The following is a 16090-nucleotide window of genomic DNA, read 5'->3' as shown; positions in this document are numbered from 1 at the left end:
TAATCTTTTAAACTCACATTTCTCTGGATTAAAACCCAACAATTGTTCAGACAAAACTGAGAGAAAACTGACTAAATCAGGAAATAAAACAATGTGACTGGCTTTCAGGAGGAAAGAGACAGGGTAAACTCAGTTCATGGAGTAAAACAGCTCCCAACCAGGTTAGCTCTGGGAGAAAAACAATATGGTAACAGAAATAGAGGTCAAGTAAACTCTATTCGATAAATGGAAAACTCACTTTTCTTGATTTCGGGTTTAAAAAAAAATACGTTTTCAGTAAATCTGCTTTGTGAAACGGGCCCTGAAAATAGAAAATCCTGAATATCACGAAGCAGAATAAGATGACTAAGGATAACGGCTCTCTAGTCTGTATACGATAATCTAAAACAGGGCCCAGGTGGTTAAAACCCATCGGTTTGGCTGCTTCTTCGGATCCTGGAAAAACGTCTTCCTGTCAGCGCTTTCGTCTGCTGTGAGCTCACTTTATCAAAATCCAACTCATTGCGCTTCGTTTTACATTCAACTTTGCTTAAGTTCGTTTGTTTTCACCTTAATCAAACACAAAAGACAGCAGACTGAATTAGCTTCTTAAATGAAAAGTAAAATTTATTATTCCTGAACCACAAAATAGACTTCTTTGGTTGTACAAATTCACTAGTTACAGTCTTATGTGAGCTATAACCCTCGACCCTAGGACATCTGACCCCCCCACACCCTCTGGCCTGTTAGCAAGTTAAAGCCCCAAAAATTAACTCAAGACGAAATAAGAAACACAGAAACATAAAAACACAGCATCATTGTAGTGAAACCCATCTGGGAAAAAAAAAAACATTGCCTACAAATAGTAAAAAACAAACAAACTGAATTTCAGTCAGTGAGAGCAACATGGAAACTAATCATAGACCCTACATTAAATTAAAATGCTACGACGCTGTGATTCTGCAGAGAAAAAATCCCCATGAGATACATGAGCTGAATGTTTTTAATGAAAGAGATTTCTGATTGGTTCAGCCTCTTGCAGCTCTCCCAATGAAACCAATATACATGAAAAGAACGTCCCAGTAACCAAGCCTAACCCCACCCAGGTGCTTCAGCAGTCCAGACAGGCTCAGTTTCAAACCCACATGTTCACTTCTTTCCTTTCAGTTTTTGTACAATATTCACACGATAAATGACTTTTCAGTGGCATCAGATTTAAATTAACCATAGTCAGAAAAATACAAACACCTGCTACCTTCACATCACTGTGGCAAAACTCCAGATAATGCAAAGATGCTAGGATAGTATTAATGGCTCACATTGATTTAGAAAAATAAAATAAAAATACAAAACACCCCCTTAGGAGGAGAAGTACCGTAGATAAATGATGCTAAAATGCATGATCCCAAGAATGAATACTATCAGAGGATGAGTATCTGCTGCGGTCTGGGTTTATCTGAGCAGACGCTCCATGGATGAGAGGAATCAGCTTGTTGATGCATCTCAGCACTTTAATGACCAACAAGGCGCTTTCTCTCAGATGTTTTAAACATTTCTACAGTTCCCCCTGTGATTTAAGTGTATTTATCAAGTAAATCTAAGTAGTGATATGCTGATGATTGGTTAAAACTTGTTAAAATGATGCGTCCAAACTCTGAGAATTGTAGGATGAAGGCCTTCGATTTTACTAAAATGATTAAAAACAATAAATTATGATACAGTGGCAGTGAATAAAAGATATGTGCTTCAAGATTTTCCACCATATGTGAGAATGAAGGTAGCCAGCTGTTCCCTCCTCAGTTAATATTTACATCCCAAATCTTTAAAAAGACACTTTACAGTCTAATCGCTGAAGTTAGTAAAACTATAACCCATTTCTTTTCATTTCCCGTTTCCACTATGCTTTTTTTTTTTTATATATAAACAGTGAAATCATAATGGTGCAGAAATAAAAAAAAAGAAAACAACTAGAAATTTTAATCACCCTCAAGTTAAAATAGATCCGATCTACGAGGCAAACAGAAAATTTAAGAAAATAATTTGTCTGTAAGTAGCAATCCTAACTAACTGCATCATCTCCTCTTCTCTGAGGAGCTCGCCAACTTACCCACAGACTATAAAGGCAAGACTGGCACGCAGGTTATAAGTGAGTATCTAAGAGTGGCGACTAGAAGCTTGAGTCTTTGCAGTGGTTATGCTTGAAGAGCTCCTCTCCTGTGTGTGAATGTCGGTGACTATTTCTTTTTTTTTGGTTGTGTTACGTGGGCATGGCGGTTTCCAGGCTGCGGCGCCCCTGCCTCAGCTTGCGCTTGTTGCTGTAAAGGGCCATCTCCTCCAATGCAGAGGTAGCGGGCAGCGGGGCGGGAACCTCCACTTCAGTGCCTGCAATGAAAGCAAAAGAAGACATTAAGCTTTTCCCTCGGCATAGATAGAATGTCGTCTTTACTGGCGCTGTGCAGTGAAAGATGGAGGAAGCTTTGGGTGAGTAGAAAGATCAAGCAGGACTTGAAGGATCTGAAGCAGTCTGGGAAGTTCTGGACTGCAGCAGCTTGTGAAGGTTCCTCCAGAAATATAAGGTTTTTTATTTTTCATGTTTGGAGGAAAATTTGATTAATCAGTATCACACTTCATGTTTCCTCTTGTTTTTAAATATCAACAAACCAAGGGGACCAATGTAAGAAAAAAAACAAAAAAGGATGCTCCTCCTGAACCACTTATATTAACAAAGATCAGTTTTTCTGCACTGGCATGTTGTGCACTTTGCACATCAGTGTTACATTCATCCAGTGGAAGCTTAAACCTGAACAAGAGAGCAAAGTCATAGAAAAATGTATTTATTGGTCATATAGCATAACTCCATTGCCAATTATCGTACTGGTTTAGTGTGTTTGGCTGACTGGTTTTTAAAAAGTGAACTCTGCCGTAGGGCATTTCCTACCAATCTAGTGAATAAGGAGGCATTACAGAGTTTTCTAATGACTCTGCCACCTGCTGCCAAAAAACAGAACTGCAGCAGTCTATAATTCATTGAATGTGAGACATTTGACATATATTGTTACATTATAAGGAAAATCTCTGTGTAAAATGTATTAAAATACCTATTGCTAGATGAGTGCAAAATGTCCTAAAGATAATTTTATGAGTGTGTTTTCCTGCGTTAAACACATTTCCTCTATGAGGGAGAGAGTTAGAGCTCCAAGTGATTTCTATTTGAGCGCTAAAGGAAATCCATGCAGCTATCAAAGTACCAAGAGAATCAACAACAGGGGACAAAACAATTCTGGGTTATAAATAGATTCAAGCGAGCGGTTCTGTAAGGAGCACCTAGAACCTTTAAGAAAAGTGGAGCACTTAAGTGTTTAGAGGGGTTCTATTTATTTTACTCTCCACATCACCAACAACTGTCAATGCCTGGAAACAGAGAATGAAACCTTAGTAACAACTCGGTGAACGCCTGAGAGAAAAGAAACAGATGCATCAGTTTCCAGCTTTAGTGGAAAACAACATCCAATCTGAACCTATGAGACAAGCAGTAATAAATGACTTCCAACACAACACTCTTCAGTGCAGAAGAAAAAATAAACCGCAACACCATTTTAGTAGCTCTGGTCTTGGAAAATAAAGTGAGAAACTTATAAAGATTATTAAGGCCATAACCATAAGAGTTAATGAGAACCGGCTGAAGATAGCCCGCCAACATCTGTTCTGTTCTTAATGGCCGATAAACAGCCAAATAAACCTCTTAACTGTACTGATAAAAGAAGCGGATCCAGGATTAATGACATTTGGTCTTCCCTTAAAGAAAAGCTTTGAGTGTTTATTTCCTTAGTGCAAACTTGAGATGGTTCTGACCCAACATACATCTTGCAGATCAGGACAGAAGCAGCAAAGCAACCCTGCATATTAAAACCCCAGAATCCAAGCTTGCACAACTTGCAGGTTAGAGAGAATCTTTGCAGACCAACACCTATCAACTCCCCTCAGACATTCAGCCAACAAACACATGCACATAGGATCCTACCAATAGCTGCTTAGTCCGGGTAGGTACCTGAATTAAAGGGAACAGAACAGGATGAGGTAAAACACACGGTTTATTAAAGATGGTAAGGGGTTGTACCAAACTCTGGTAGAAAAGAAGGAAACAATAAGTACATACCGGCAATGCTGGAGGCGTCGATGTATTGCACTTCCTCTGCTGCATCAGGTGTCTGGGGAAAAACAGGCTGGAATAAGTGACTGAGAAGTGGAAATAAAATGCTTTGATAAGCCATTTCCCACAGGAATCCTTCACCATTGCTGTAGAGGAGCTGGCAGGGAGAAAACCTGTCACCTACTGAGCCTCCAAGTCTGTCAAAACCACAGAAAACGTCTACTCTTGTCAATCTTTAGATTATAAATTAAACAGAGCTCTTTGATCAGAAACGTTCAATGAACCTGCAGTTTTCACACAATAGTTTTAAGCTTAAATGACACACAGATGGTGGGCGTCGTCTAATAACGAAGTGATTTGTGTAGCAGTGATTTTATTTAGGGGTATCAGAGTAAAGGTTTCAATGTGACAAAATGAGGAAAAATTTAAAGCGATGTGAATACTTTTATTTATTATTTTAAGCCAAGGTCTTACTTCATATAATAGTCATACCACTACCTCACCGTTAATCCTTACCTACTACACTTTAATGTAAAAGTCAATCCACCTGTATATAAGCCATCCTGATTGTACATGTCACTTCAAATCTCTGTGTTACTCCCTTGTATTTTTTATTTTTTTTATACCTTATTTTTATTCTTTTTATTTATTTTAATTTAATTTTAATTTATTTTTATTCTTAATGCACCTTTTCCTCCTTGTTTGCACCTTCTTTAATTACTATGCCAATATGTGACCTGTGAATTTCTCCGCTGTGAGATCAATAAAGCTCATCTAATCTAATCTCGATTATATTTTCTTGGATGCTCATACAGTTATTTTGATTTTCTTCCCCAACATTAAAGTCAATAAACCAGCTTTGCATACTTGGCTTTAAATTAAGGATTAGCATCTATGCTGAGCAAGAAGTCTTTGGTCGATTTGATGGCTTTGGTTAAATAACTTGGCGCATTACTGCCACCTTGTGGTAGCATTGCATTATAACCAGTTGATTCATACTATTAGAATATATACATCAATACATTTGCAGAATAAGAAATAACTAGTTATTCTTTATAAACATAATACAGTGTTTCAATGCACTACCACCAAAAGCTGAAAACAGAGGTTGCTGTAAAAACACTAGACACCACACAACCTGACAGACACACTAACCCAAAACACAGAAGACATGTAGACCAGCACAACTCCAGGTTTCCCCTGCATCCTCTCCCTCCACATGGAAGACAACCAGATTATGAAAACCGTGTTTTAAAAGCCATCAGATGAGAAGGAGTTCTTTTGTCTGATAATGTCATGACCCATGCATGGACAAAATAGATGGAAGTGAATGTGAGCGAGTGAGATGCTGAATAACCAGTTCAGGTTAGTGGAATCAAAATGTCTTCTGCAGGTGAGTGTCATGGTTTTATAGAGGTTAGTTAGTGAAGCGCTGCATAAAAGAGTGTGAATAGTTACTAAGGATATTTTTTTTTTATGAGAGGAAAAGAGCAGAAGGGAGGCTGTCATTATTTCAGTAGTTTTTTTTTCCTTCAAAGTAGGAGTTAGTGCACCAAAGGTCTTCCTGCCAGCTCTGATCAACCACTGAGCACGACCCAGACGGCAGCCACACCGATTCCTCCATCTATGGTAACTAGAGGGGAGAGGCAGCAGGGAAAGCCAGGGGAGGGAGGAAGCTTGGGCGGGATGGGGGGCCCCCGGGAGCGGCCCCTGGGAGCTCAGCATGCAGCCAATACCTGAATGTCGTATACGGGTTTGGAAGAAGGAATGGCGGCAAACTGTCGGTAGTCAAACTTCTTTGATGACAGGGACTAGAAGGATAGCAAACAGGGATGAGCAAAAAGCAGAGGGAGAGGTGGGAGGATGAAAACATGAGACGAGGGAAAAAAAATAGAAGGTGGGGGGCACAGAGGCTAATGGGTGAACCAGCTGGGGCACATGATGGAGAGAAAGGTGTGTCAGTTTTTACTGTCATGAAGCAAGATGGTGGATTTATGGCAATGTTTATAGAAAATGTCGTCTGACAGCTGATCAACAAAGAATCCGATGGATTTTCCATCTTTAAACAACTCCTTAAATTGGACTTGATATTGAAGTCAATTTCAGATTTTTGATAATATGAGGAATAAACACATAAATAAAGCAAAAACCCAGAAGGAGTGTAAGGCTGTAAAAAACAAGAGTGGAAGCTTACCAGCCTGCCGGGTGAGGTCAAAGCTCGAGGACTGAGCTCTGGAAAGGAAAAATACAAAATGTTTCAGGTGAAACTTCAATATTTCCTCTACAGCTGAGTTTGTCACATCATTTTAAACTACAGCTCATTTTATTAGGATTTAAAGTGATAGACTGGCACAAAGCAGTCAATCACTGGGAATCTACAGTGTGCTGTGCATTTCTTCCTCCCCTTTAGCTAAGACACCCTTAGATCAGGGCTCCTAGATCAGGATGTTGATCCTGAATCCAACGCCAGAACTGCAACAGCTAAACTAGTACCTATTTACCTGTAAGAGAGGATAGATGGAAATTACACTAGGTGGCTTAGAGGTTAGCTGTGCGAGGTTGTTTATCATCTAATGTCATTTCCAGAGCTTCAGCACAAATTCATTTTTATTATTTACAATTTAATACAAATGAATGCCACAGCTTTCAGATTAAAAAAGCATTATTATGTAGAAGAAAACAAAAAACAAAACAAAAGAATAAATCATCACCTTTCAACATGACACTGACAATTGCATATAATCCCAATAATTAAAATGATGTTTGTGGATTAAATGCAACAAAATGTGAAAAATAGATGAATCTTTTGGAAGATCTTGTGTTTTATTATGTTGCAGGAAAATTCCAGATAAATCCCTCTCTGCTCCAGCTGTGTGTCGTCTTACCTTCCATTGGAGTGGGAGATGGCGTTGGAGCAGGAGATGGGGACTCCGCCAGCTGGTCTAGTGTCCCTCGCTTCTTCCCATCCCGAGACTTGGCAATGACCATCTGAGCTTTCAGTGCATCTTGTTCCAGAGACTTCATTCTACACAGGAAACACGCAGGTTGAAGGAAATCCTCTGATATCATGTTAGAGGTGTGAAATAATGGCAGAGGCAGTGGTAGGCCATTCACTACTGATATGGGTGCTCCTTGTCCTGGTTTGCTGAGATGATCTTATTTCATGAGACAACAAATAGAGAAGGAAGGCACTCCAGGAAAAGGACAACCTACAGCTAGTAGGTTCACCCTTAACGCTCATCAGCTTGCAAACTTACTGTGGGCTATGTGTTAATACACATACCGCTATAACGGCAAGGCATAAAGGAAAATAAGGAGCTCTACAGGGGAGGGGAAAGGACGAGACAAGAGGACAGAGAGAATGAGGCCAAACTGGACTAGAGACAGGAAACAGAAGACGTGCAGAAGCAAAAGCAGAAGAACAAAACTAGAAAGGCAACAGAAGCACCGTTAGTAATGCTGTACGTGCTTGCTTGGACCTTTCTGAATCTGGCATCTAGCGAAATACCCCAAAACCAAAGCAACCCAGCACACCCCCATGATGCCGTGTGTCCGGCCCTAATGGCTGGGGCCGAGGAGCAGACCTGAGCTGGGAGGCTGCAGAGGAGGAGGTAGAGGAGGAAGCATGGGGCTGGGGGGCTGTGCCCTGAGAGGCCCTCACTCGGGCCTGGTAGAGCCGCTTTGCCAGGTCCTGCTCATACTGTCTAACATCCTCCTCTAGGCCATAGGGCCTGAGCCCCACAACCAACAGAGATGGGAGGGAGGGACAGGGCGGCGGAGGGCAAGGGAGGGGAATGAAAGGAATGCCATGATGAAGGAGAGAAATGATGAGGAGACAGAGAGGGACACAGACAGAAAGAGAGAAGAAAATCCAAGAATGGAAGATAAAACACGGACAAAAAATTAGGAAAACCAGGAATAATAAACAAGCCTTAAGACGTGAAATTAGGGAGAAGGAAACAGACCAAACAGTCAGCAGCGTTTTTAGACCTTTGGTCTACAGAACACCCCGATTCTACCAAACTCAGAGATGTTAATGAATCTCACTTAGGCTCTGACAAATTTATAGTTTCTAATCTGTATAACCTAAAATAGAAAAAATGTTTTTTTTTACTTAAACACTAGAAATTATTTTAAATAAAGTGGAGTCATGACTCAAGTTTCATCTCAGTATGTTGCAACATTTTTCACACTTTTTTTTTTTTTTTTACTATTTATAATAGAGAAATTGCAAAGCAGAGCATCATTACAACATGGAAAGGATTTAAAAAATGGTTATGTACCTGTTTCCAAACAGGAAAATGTGAAAACAACTTTATATTCAGCCTGGAGGAATACGTTTTACAGCTACCTCTGACTAGAATAAAAGCTGCAATATTTTGTACCTTTAAGACCCAAAGTTCTACTTTGTATGAACAAAACAACATATGGCAGAATGTTCTGAGTCATAGTCCTGACTCTCCTTTCCAGGATCAGATCTTTTGTATCCTACACATATTTGCTGCTGCAATGTTTGTAGACACCTTTCCCTGCACCATGATGCTGCCACCACCATGTTTCAACGGGTACATAATATTCAAAATGAAGTACCAACGTTTAGCTGTCTCTTCTACGAACTGAATTCTTATTACCTTCTTTTATGCTTTAAAAGTCCCCAGAGCATTTTACTTTTCCTCTCAGCTGATCCTTGATCTTTATAAAGCCGTTTGTTCAATAATGGTCCCTAAAAAAACTCCAGAGAACAGCAAGATTTGTTCCCAGATTAAATTATTATAGAATTAAGCAATCATGTGATTTTTAGGTCATTCAGTGGAATAGATTTTATTTAAGAAGTGGCAGGAAAAGTTTTCAGGTCTTCATTTATCAAAGATTTTAAATCCTTCCACCTTTTTTTCTTTCACTAAACAATCATTTACTTTGTGTTTTCAAACTATCAAAAAAGAGATTGTAATGTAAATTTGCAAGGTACTGCTTTCCATTATACTTTTGTAATGTTTATGTTGTAAGGGATAAGACAGTTTTAGTTTTTTAAGAAGCGATGTTCTTTCCACTTTTTATGTTGTGTTTATTCTACATAAAATGTCACAAACTATAGACCTAAATGTTCTGCTTTTAGGGCTAATTATGTTACATCACAGAACAGAATGTCACATCTGACGACATGTATGCCTTTTCCTCAAAGGCATGTGCATGAGTTACCGTGCTGCCCTCCACATGGCCCTTTTCTCAGCTTCTAGCGCTCGTTTCTCTGCAGGGGAAAGGTCCTTGTCTGGGGCCACAGCCAGCTCAGGGCTCTGCATCCTCAGCCTTTCTTGGTGTCTGCGTTCTGCTTTGGCCGTACGAATCGGTGCAGTTGACTCTCCAGGGTAAGCTGATATCAGACTGATGAGACCGATCATTAATAAGTAAGGTGACTCACTGAATAAAGACGTTCAAAATCTACTTTAGCTCTGAAAACTGCACTCACCCTGTCATAGAGTTTGGTCTCTGCTCCAACCTGAAGCTGTCCTCTAGTGAATTTCTTTGAGAGTCACCTTTACCGTCCACCGAGGAAGGCCTACAGACACATATCAGAAAAAAACTGTCAAAAAAAAAAAGTTAAATGGGAAAAGATTTAAAAGAAAGAAATGATTCTCACCCTGAGCTGCCACAGTAGCTCAGTTGTGTGGAGCAGTGCTGAGATGGGCTCGACACAGGCTCCACCTTGTACTCCACCCCGTCCAACAGCACCTTCCCTGTAGCCTTCATGTGCTCCACCTGCTTGGCCAGGTCTTCCTCTTCCTCATCTTCCTCATCCTCGTCCATTAGGTACTCCCGTGCCCGCTGCTCAAACCTCCTCTCTGAAGAGACACAGGCATGTAAACTTGAAAAAAAAACAAAACAAAAAAACAGCTGTGGTGTGTTTGTACCGGATTTGGGACTAAAAGACAAACCTTCCTCCTCCCTCATTTTCTTGAGGTCTTCCACTCCAACGAGGGAAATTCTGGGTTTAGGCTTCTCTGGTGTCTGCTGTTTCACATCGATCTCAAAGTATTTCTGCCTGTCCCTGAAGGAGCGCTGCTCCGGGCTATTCTTCCCTCCAAGAGGAACCTAAGGGGTGAGAGAGAGAAAAAAAAAAAAAAAAAAAATCAAGAACAAGAAGATAAACAGCTTGGATTTACACTGCAACATTCTCGACCCACAAGCTAAAAAAAGTAGCGTCATTGTCAGAGAGATGCCAGAGGATGGAAGGTCAAGAGGAGAGAAATGAATTATTAAACCCAGCACTGCTGAGGGAATTTCAGAGCAGCTATAAGGGGAGCCCATGGCTGAATAGATTTTTATCTGGAGTCCTGGGACAGAGAAACCACCACCGGCCAAGCTAAGCACACCACAGCCCAGACCTCAGACAGGCCCGCTCCAGCCATAGAGGCGCTGGATACCTTCATTTCCATGGAGGATCTGGAGAAGCAGGGCACCGCGGCCAGACTCATATACTCCCGCCGATCAGAAGAGAGGGAGGGCTGGGGGGAGACCTTTCTGGTCAGACCCTCTCCGCCTCCTTCCTGACCATCGATTCTATCATCAAACACCTCGTCGTTCAAAACAGGCTGAAAATAAAATCACGTCTGGAAGGTCAGAGCAACTTTACTCCAAAACTAAAATACCATTTAGAACTGTCCCCATTTAAAAACATCAGATAAGTGTGGTTTGATCTTGAGTCAGTATTACTTTTTAGTCCGGGTGAAGCATTAATTTGTACCTTTAAAATCAGATTTCCAAGGTTAAAGATGAACTAAAAAAGATTCAGTTACACCTTAAACCTGAACATTATGTCCATTTATTTACTCCTCCTTTCATAAAAGCATCTGAAATGCTGTTTGCTTTATGTTATTAATATAAACATTGGAGGTGTGAGTATCCTGCAGAAATAAACCCCATCCGTGGTTTCATGCTGCTGAGCATAGCTCCACCTTCTATTCCCAAGCTTCATGGGCTTGTGTCACTATTAATGGTAAGAATTATTGTGCACATTAATGATGCGTCACAGGGAATAGTTTCACATGCTTTAATAAAACACAAGAATCAGTTATATTTGTATCAAATGTGCGTCACTGATGTTTTAGTTACTGGATGCAGGGTTTTCTGAAACCCCAACAATATCCAAAATAAAAATATAAGCTATTGTATATATTTAGATTTATAACTGAACAAGGATTGTGTTTCTTGCTTCATGTCTTGTCTGTGGGTTATCTTTACTGACCTCTGGTGAAGGTTGCTTCATGTGAAAGTTGTTCCTCCCGCTGTACAGATCCTGTTGGGCGAGAGGAGAATGATTGTTCACCAAAAGGAGTCAGGAGAAAGGCTACAACACCAAACGGGCAGTCAGGAAAGTATAAAACAAGATTGCACAGCGTTGCGTGGGCCACACATGGACAGATGGAGATGCAGAATCAGCACCGCTTTGACAGATGGAGTGGTGGAGCACAAAAACCACCGATGGAGACATTCCACATGTCACAGCATGTCACAGATCCCCCCCAAGACAGCATGCAGGCTTCTTTAAGGACCGCCTGCTTTAGGAAGTTGAAGGGAAGGGGCGGGGCCAATCCAATCAGTCAGCACAGCATGCTTATGTGGTGACCTGGCCCAGTCCAGTCAGCGTGTCATACCTGCGGCGGCTCCAGCACTGCCAGCGAGCGAGGCACGGCAGCGAACGCCTTGTATGCCTGCTTGACATTCATTGGGAATTCGTCGGGCGAAGAAGGGGAGGGGGCGCGAGGCTGCAGGAGGGGAAGGGGAGTCATGAGGGGTAGGTCCATATGGTAGAAGAGGTGGGGGGGACAGACAGACATGGAAAGGAGGGTGGAGAGAATAAAAAAACAAAATCTAGCAGTTCAAGGTGACTGTGGAGAGGAACGGGTGAGCAGCATGGCGGCTGGTTTCATGTGAAGGAGGAGGAATGATGCATAGAAAGACAGACAGTAGGGCTTTGGCAGGCCAGGCAGATCCTTCTGTCTGGACACCTTAGTGAAGCAAGCAGGCAGGTTTGAGATTAAATCACTGCTTCTCTCATTACTAACCACTGCTGCCTGAAGAATAATCAGATTATTACACAAAGCAGAAACCTTTTGCAGCTAAGCAATTCTGTACACTATAGCCTGATGGGGGCAAATAGATAACCCCCCCTGAACATTTAAAAAAACTGTCTCCGTCTTTGGTAACAATCTATCATGTTTTATAGACGTTGGTAACCAGTGATGGACACACTGCCATTGTGTACCCTGGCCAGGCAGCACAGGATGGTAAAGACCAGCCCTACGTGGTGGTGGTGAGGGGTCTTACAGAGGTCTGGGAGTTGAATGGGGAGGGGCCATGCTGGAAAGGGTTGGGACTGCGGCGCTCCGGCGTGCCGGGGGAGGTGGTGGACCGGACACGTCCGACTGGTTGGATGGCACCGGGCCGCGTCTGGAGAAAAGCAAAAAAGATGACAGTTAAGTCCGGGGTGAAAAGTTAAAGTAATGCTAATAGTTGGAATGCCTTCATGAGGTTTGGAGTTTCAATGACAAGTTTGACTAGAACTAGGAGGTTTAATAAAAAAAGACTTATTTTAAAAAGCTCTGAAACCTTTCAATGTCATATTGTGTTCCACTCAAATGAAAAAATGAATCAATATTTTAAAGGTAAACGTGGGGAGAGTGCTGGTCTAGTGATTGGATTAGTGCACTTGTGAGAACTGCGGCGGATGGTCACGAGAACTTCTTCGGCGGCGCTGGTGGGAGTGTTTATTTTCCAAAACATGTCTGAGCCATCGTACAAGTGGTTGTACTTCCAAACCGCTCCGAATCGAGAAGGACGACCACACAGAAAGGCATACCAAGGACCAATCCCAGCTGCTTTTTGTCTGCGCACTTCCACTTGAGGTCTGCGCGGGTTTGCGACCGTCCGGCACGTAGTCAGGATTTTTTTGAGGAGAGCAACGACTGCTGCAGGGCCTCTGTGAGGGGGGCGTGGCCGCGCACAGAGGCAGATTCGATGGTTGCAGAGGCTATGCGTCAAAAGTATAAATTGGCCTTAGATAGATAGATCCTCATCTTTAACCTTAAACGTATCCATGTACTGCTCTGAAATACTATAGTACTCTTCTGATTGATTCCTCGGGTAAAATAGATTCTAATTCTTTCTCAAATCTCTTTAAAATTACTTTAACTAATCAACACAAATAAAGAAAATACAAAATATAATCAGATAAATCCTGAAATCTGATAAAAAAGGCGGTTTTACAAACTTATCTGCTTATTAATGTGAGTTTTTGGACCCTCACCATTTTCTTTTCCCTTGTTAAAATGAATCAAGGTTTCATTTTGTTATGGTCTATAATGCACCTTGGAAATGTTCAGCTGTTGTCTTTATGGGTCTAAGCACCTACACAGGAGATTCTTGAGCTATTCAAACCAGGGTCGTTTTCCATAAATGTTTTTTCTAATTGAAATTTAGTTTCAAAGGTAATCCACTGTTCTTTCCTACTGACACTCACTGATGATGAGGTGCTGTCCTTAGCAGTGGGAGTGGCAGTGTAATGAATGTTTGCCTGTGGAGAAGACAAAAAATAATAAAAAATAATAACAAAATGAAAATTTGACAGAGCTCTACGTTCTGCAGCGTCTATTTTAAATAAAAGCAGCATTAAAAGGAAGAAATATAAACTAGTGTAGCCTCTTTAGGACAATGCAGGGCCACTTAAAGACTCTTCCCAAGCAATTAAACTCAACCAGATTTTACCATTTTCTACCCCAAAAGGTGGTAAAATTATCCTCTTAATAATTATTGTGCAAAATGTTATCAAGAGAAAATATAAAGCCATAGCTGGTCAGCAGACAAACCGTCTTTGAGTGATGCATATATAGTGTGAACAGCACAAAGCATCAGTAATGAGTTTGCCACAGAGGAGCATTCGCATGCTTGTCAGCTGAGAAGGGCTGAGGAAACTCTAGAAATTATTTTTAATTGATGCAGTCTGTACAGGGGACCACAAAGCCCACTTACAAAGCGGGTCTCCCTGCCTGCACACAGGGAGCTGTTGGAGGAGTGGTGGCTGGGCTAAGGGTGGGGAAAAGGGTCAAGAGGGACAGCTGTAAAATAGCTCTGTTGGAGAGCTACAAGTGACTCATGAATAATGAGAAGGTAAATTTGAAGGATGACAGGATGGTGGGTGGTGAAATCTGGTGGAAGACGTGTTGGAGCAGCTCACCGGCTGGATGGTGGGAGAATATGGTGCTTCCCTGACAGGACTGTCTGTTCTGGTGTAATCAGAAGAAGGTGTCTGGAGAAAAACAAGAGAAATTAATTAATGAGCTGCTCACATTTTCAGTCAGGAAACCAGAAATTCTGCAGTAATAATACAACCACAGCTCCATCTGGACGTAGATGGACCTTTATTAGTAATCAAAATGTTGATTTATTTCAGAAATTCAACACATCGTAGATATGCTATACTTAATTCAATTCTATTAGAAAATTAATGGGATGAAGGCAACTAGCAGCAGCTTCATAAAAACCCTGGTTTCTTTGCTAATATCCTTATCTATGTCTCATATCTTCCTTTTGACAATACTCCGTACAGATCCTCTTTAGGCTCTCCTTGAAGCTCAATTGTCATGGTAGATGGTTGTTTTGACTGTGGACTTTAGAAAACACAGTAGACCAACACCAATAGTTGACATGGCAACCCAAACCATCAGCGACTGGAAACTCGAATGAGTTTTGCTCGACGCCTTTTTGTACCAAACTTTTTCCTTTCATTCCTTCCATTTCATGATTGGTGTTCATGTTTGGGATAAAAAACGACCTGCCTCTTTAGCTATGACCTGTTGAGTCTTACCTGCCACTTACAGGTCGTTGGTAGTCTTCTGGTTGATTGTATTGACAAAAATATTTCTGTACTTAAAAATCTTTGAATTAATCTTAAGCAAAAAGAGGATTTGGGGATTTTGAAAGGCTGTTCCTTTTTTTTCAGCTGAAATTCTGAAATAAATCAACTTTTCTATTAAATTTATTAAGCTGAAACCTGTAAAGGGTTAGTCGTATTGTGAATATTTAGTTCAAGCACTCGCTGGTTAACATGCACTCCTCTGTGCTGTCCACATTCCTTCCTGCATTATGACCTTCCTTACAGCTGGTGTGCGGTTAAAGATCCTGAATTTCTAAAGAAATGCGACAAGCTGTGCTCAAAGCAAAAACGTGCCATAACCTCTTCTTATCCAGAGAACCATACACACACAGGCATGGCCAAACATATCCCAGGGGAAAATCATTTCTTTTCTAAATTCTGGAGCAACTTAAGCTGCTTTGCAAACAGCTACACAGAAATCTTTTATATCCAAAAACTTGGAAGTGGGAAGTTTTTTTTATCTTTTTAGAAAAATGCATAATTATACAGAAGGAGCACAGTGAAAGAAACAATGCACAGCAACACAGCATGCTGCCTCCAAACTACTCTCAGCATCTTGCCTTGCTGAATAACCAGGGCTGCAGCTTTCCTTGCTGGCCGTAGCCCACAGGGGGCCCGGACAGGATCTGCTCTCCAGGTGGAAGACCTTTCCCTTTACGGTTCGCTACCAGGAAGGGGTTTTCCCTAAAGCACATAGGTTGCGAGTCCACCAGGCATTCTTCTTCCTCCTCAGGAGAAACGGCCGGCATGGAGTCAACAGCTGTGGCTGAGCCTGGACTGTCATTGATGGTGGGCGTCCCGTTATGGGAGAACTGGAATTCCTTGAGATAGCTGTGGTCTGTGAGGGGTTCGGTGGGTTTGACCAAACTGAAGCCTGCTGGTTCTAAAAGGGCTCCGTGATTGGCCGGCAAGGAGGCCTCCATGGGAGCAGTCAGAATAACAGAAGCAGAGAACTGAACAGGAGCAAAGGAGAAGGAAGAGAGGACTCACAGGAGAATATAGACCCACCAACATTCAAAACTCAAATGGAA

General features: G+C 41.5%; 1 protein-coding gene across 20 annotated transcripts in view; it reads right to left on the bottom strand.

The window, feature by feature from the left end:
- Positions 1 to 580: 580 nt before the first annotated feature.
- Positions 581 to 16090, bottom strand: part of scrib (scribble planar cell polarity protein) — a 93858-nt gene continuing 78348 nt past the window's right edge. For 3 of the 20 annotated variants that reach the window (XM_038300589.1, XM_038300591.1, XM_038300592.1), the window contains 18 exons: positions 15620 to 16012; positions 14361 to 14432; positions 14156 to 14209; positions 13647 to 13700; positions 12455 to 12577; positions 11782 to 11892; positions 11373 to 11423; positions 10552 to 10719; positions 10063 to 10219; positions 9768 to 9969; positions 9597 to 9686; positions 9329 to 9511; positions 7714 to 7860; positions 7015 to 7154; positions 6324 to 6361; positions 5866 to 5940; positions 4136 to 4187; positions 581 to 2361 (listed from right to left, as the gene is read on the bottom strand). In XM_038300589.1, the coding sequence (XP_038156517.1) occupies positions 2237 to 2361; positions 4136 to 4187; positions 5866 to 5940; positions 6324 to 6361; positions 7015 to 7154; positions 7714 to 7860; positions 9329 to 9511; positions 9597 to 9686; positions 9768 to 9969; positions 10063 to 10219; positions 10552 to 10719; positions 11373 to 11423; positions 11782 to 11892; positions 12455 to 12577; positions 13647 to 13700; positions 14156 to 14209; positions 14361 to 14432; positions 15620 to 16012 (2235 nt within the window). In that variant the 3' untranslated portion in view covers positions 581 to 2236. Of the gene's footprint in view, positions 2362 to 4000; positions 4028 to 4135; positions 4188 to 5865; positions 5941 to 6323; positions 6362 to 7014; positions 7155 to 7713; positions 7861 to 9328; positions 9512 to 9596; positions 9687 to 9767; positions 9970 to 10062; positions 10220 to 10551; positions 10720 to 11372; positions 11424 to 11781; positions 11893 to 12454; positions 12578 to 13646; positions 13701 to 14155; positions 14210 to 14360; positions 14433 to 15619; positions 16013 to 16090 lie in introns of all 20 variants that reach the window. The other 17 variants (XM_038300604.1, XM_038300606.1, XM_038300607.1 and 14 more) reach the window with 15 other exon arrangements.

Source organism: Cyprinodon tularosa, unplaced genomic scaffold (assembly GCF_016077235.1).
Source record: "Cyprinodon tularosa strain WSP-4 unplaced genomic scaffold, ASM1607723v1 ctg451, whole genome shotgun sequence".
In the NCBI taxonomy this organism is placed as follows: domain Eukaryota; kingdom Metazoa; phylum Chordata; class Actinopteri; order Cyprinodontiformes; family Cyprinodontidae; genus Cyprinodon; species Cyprinodon tularosa.
This window is presented reverse-complemented; position numbering and strand designations above follow the sequence as displayed.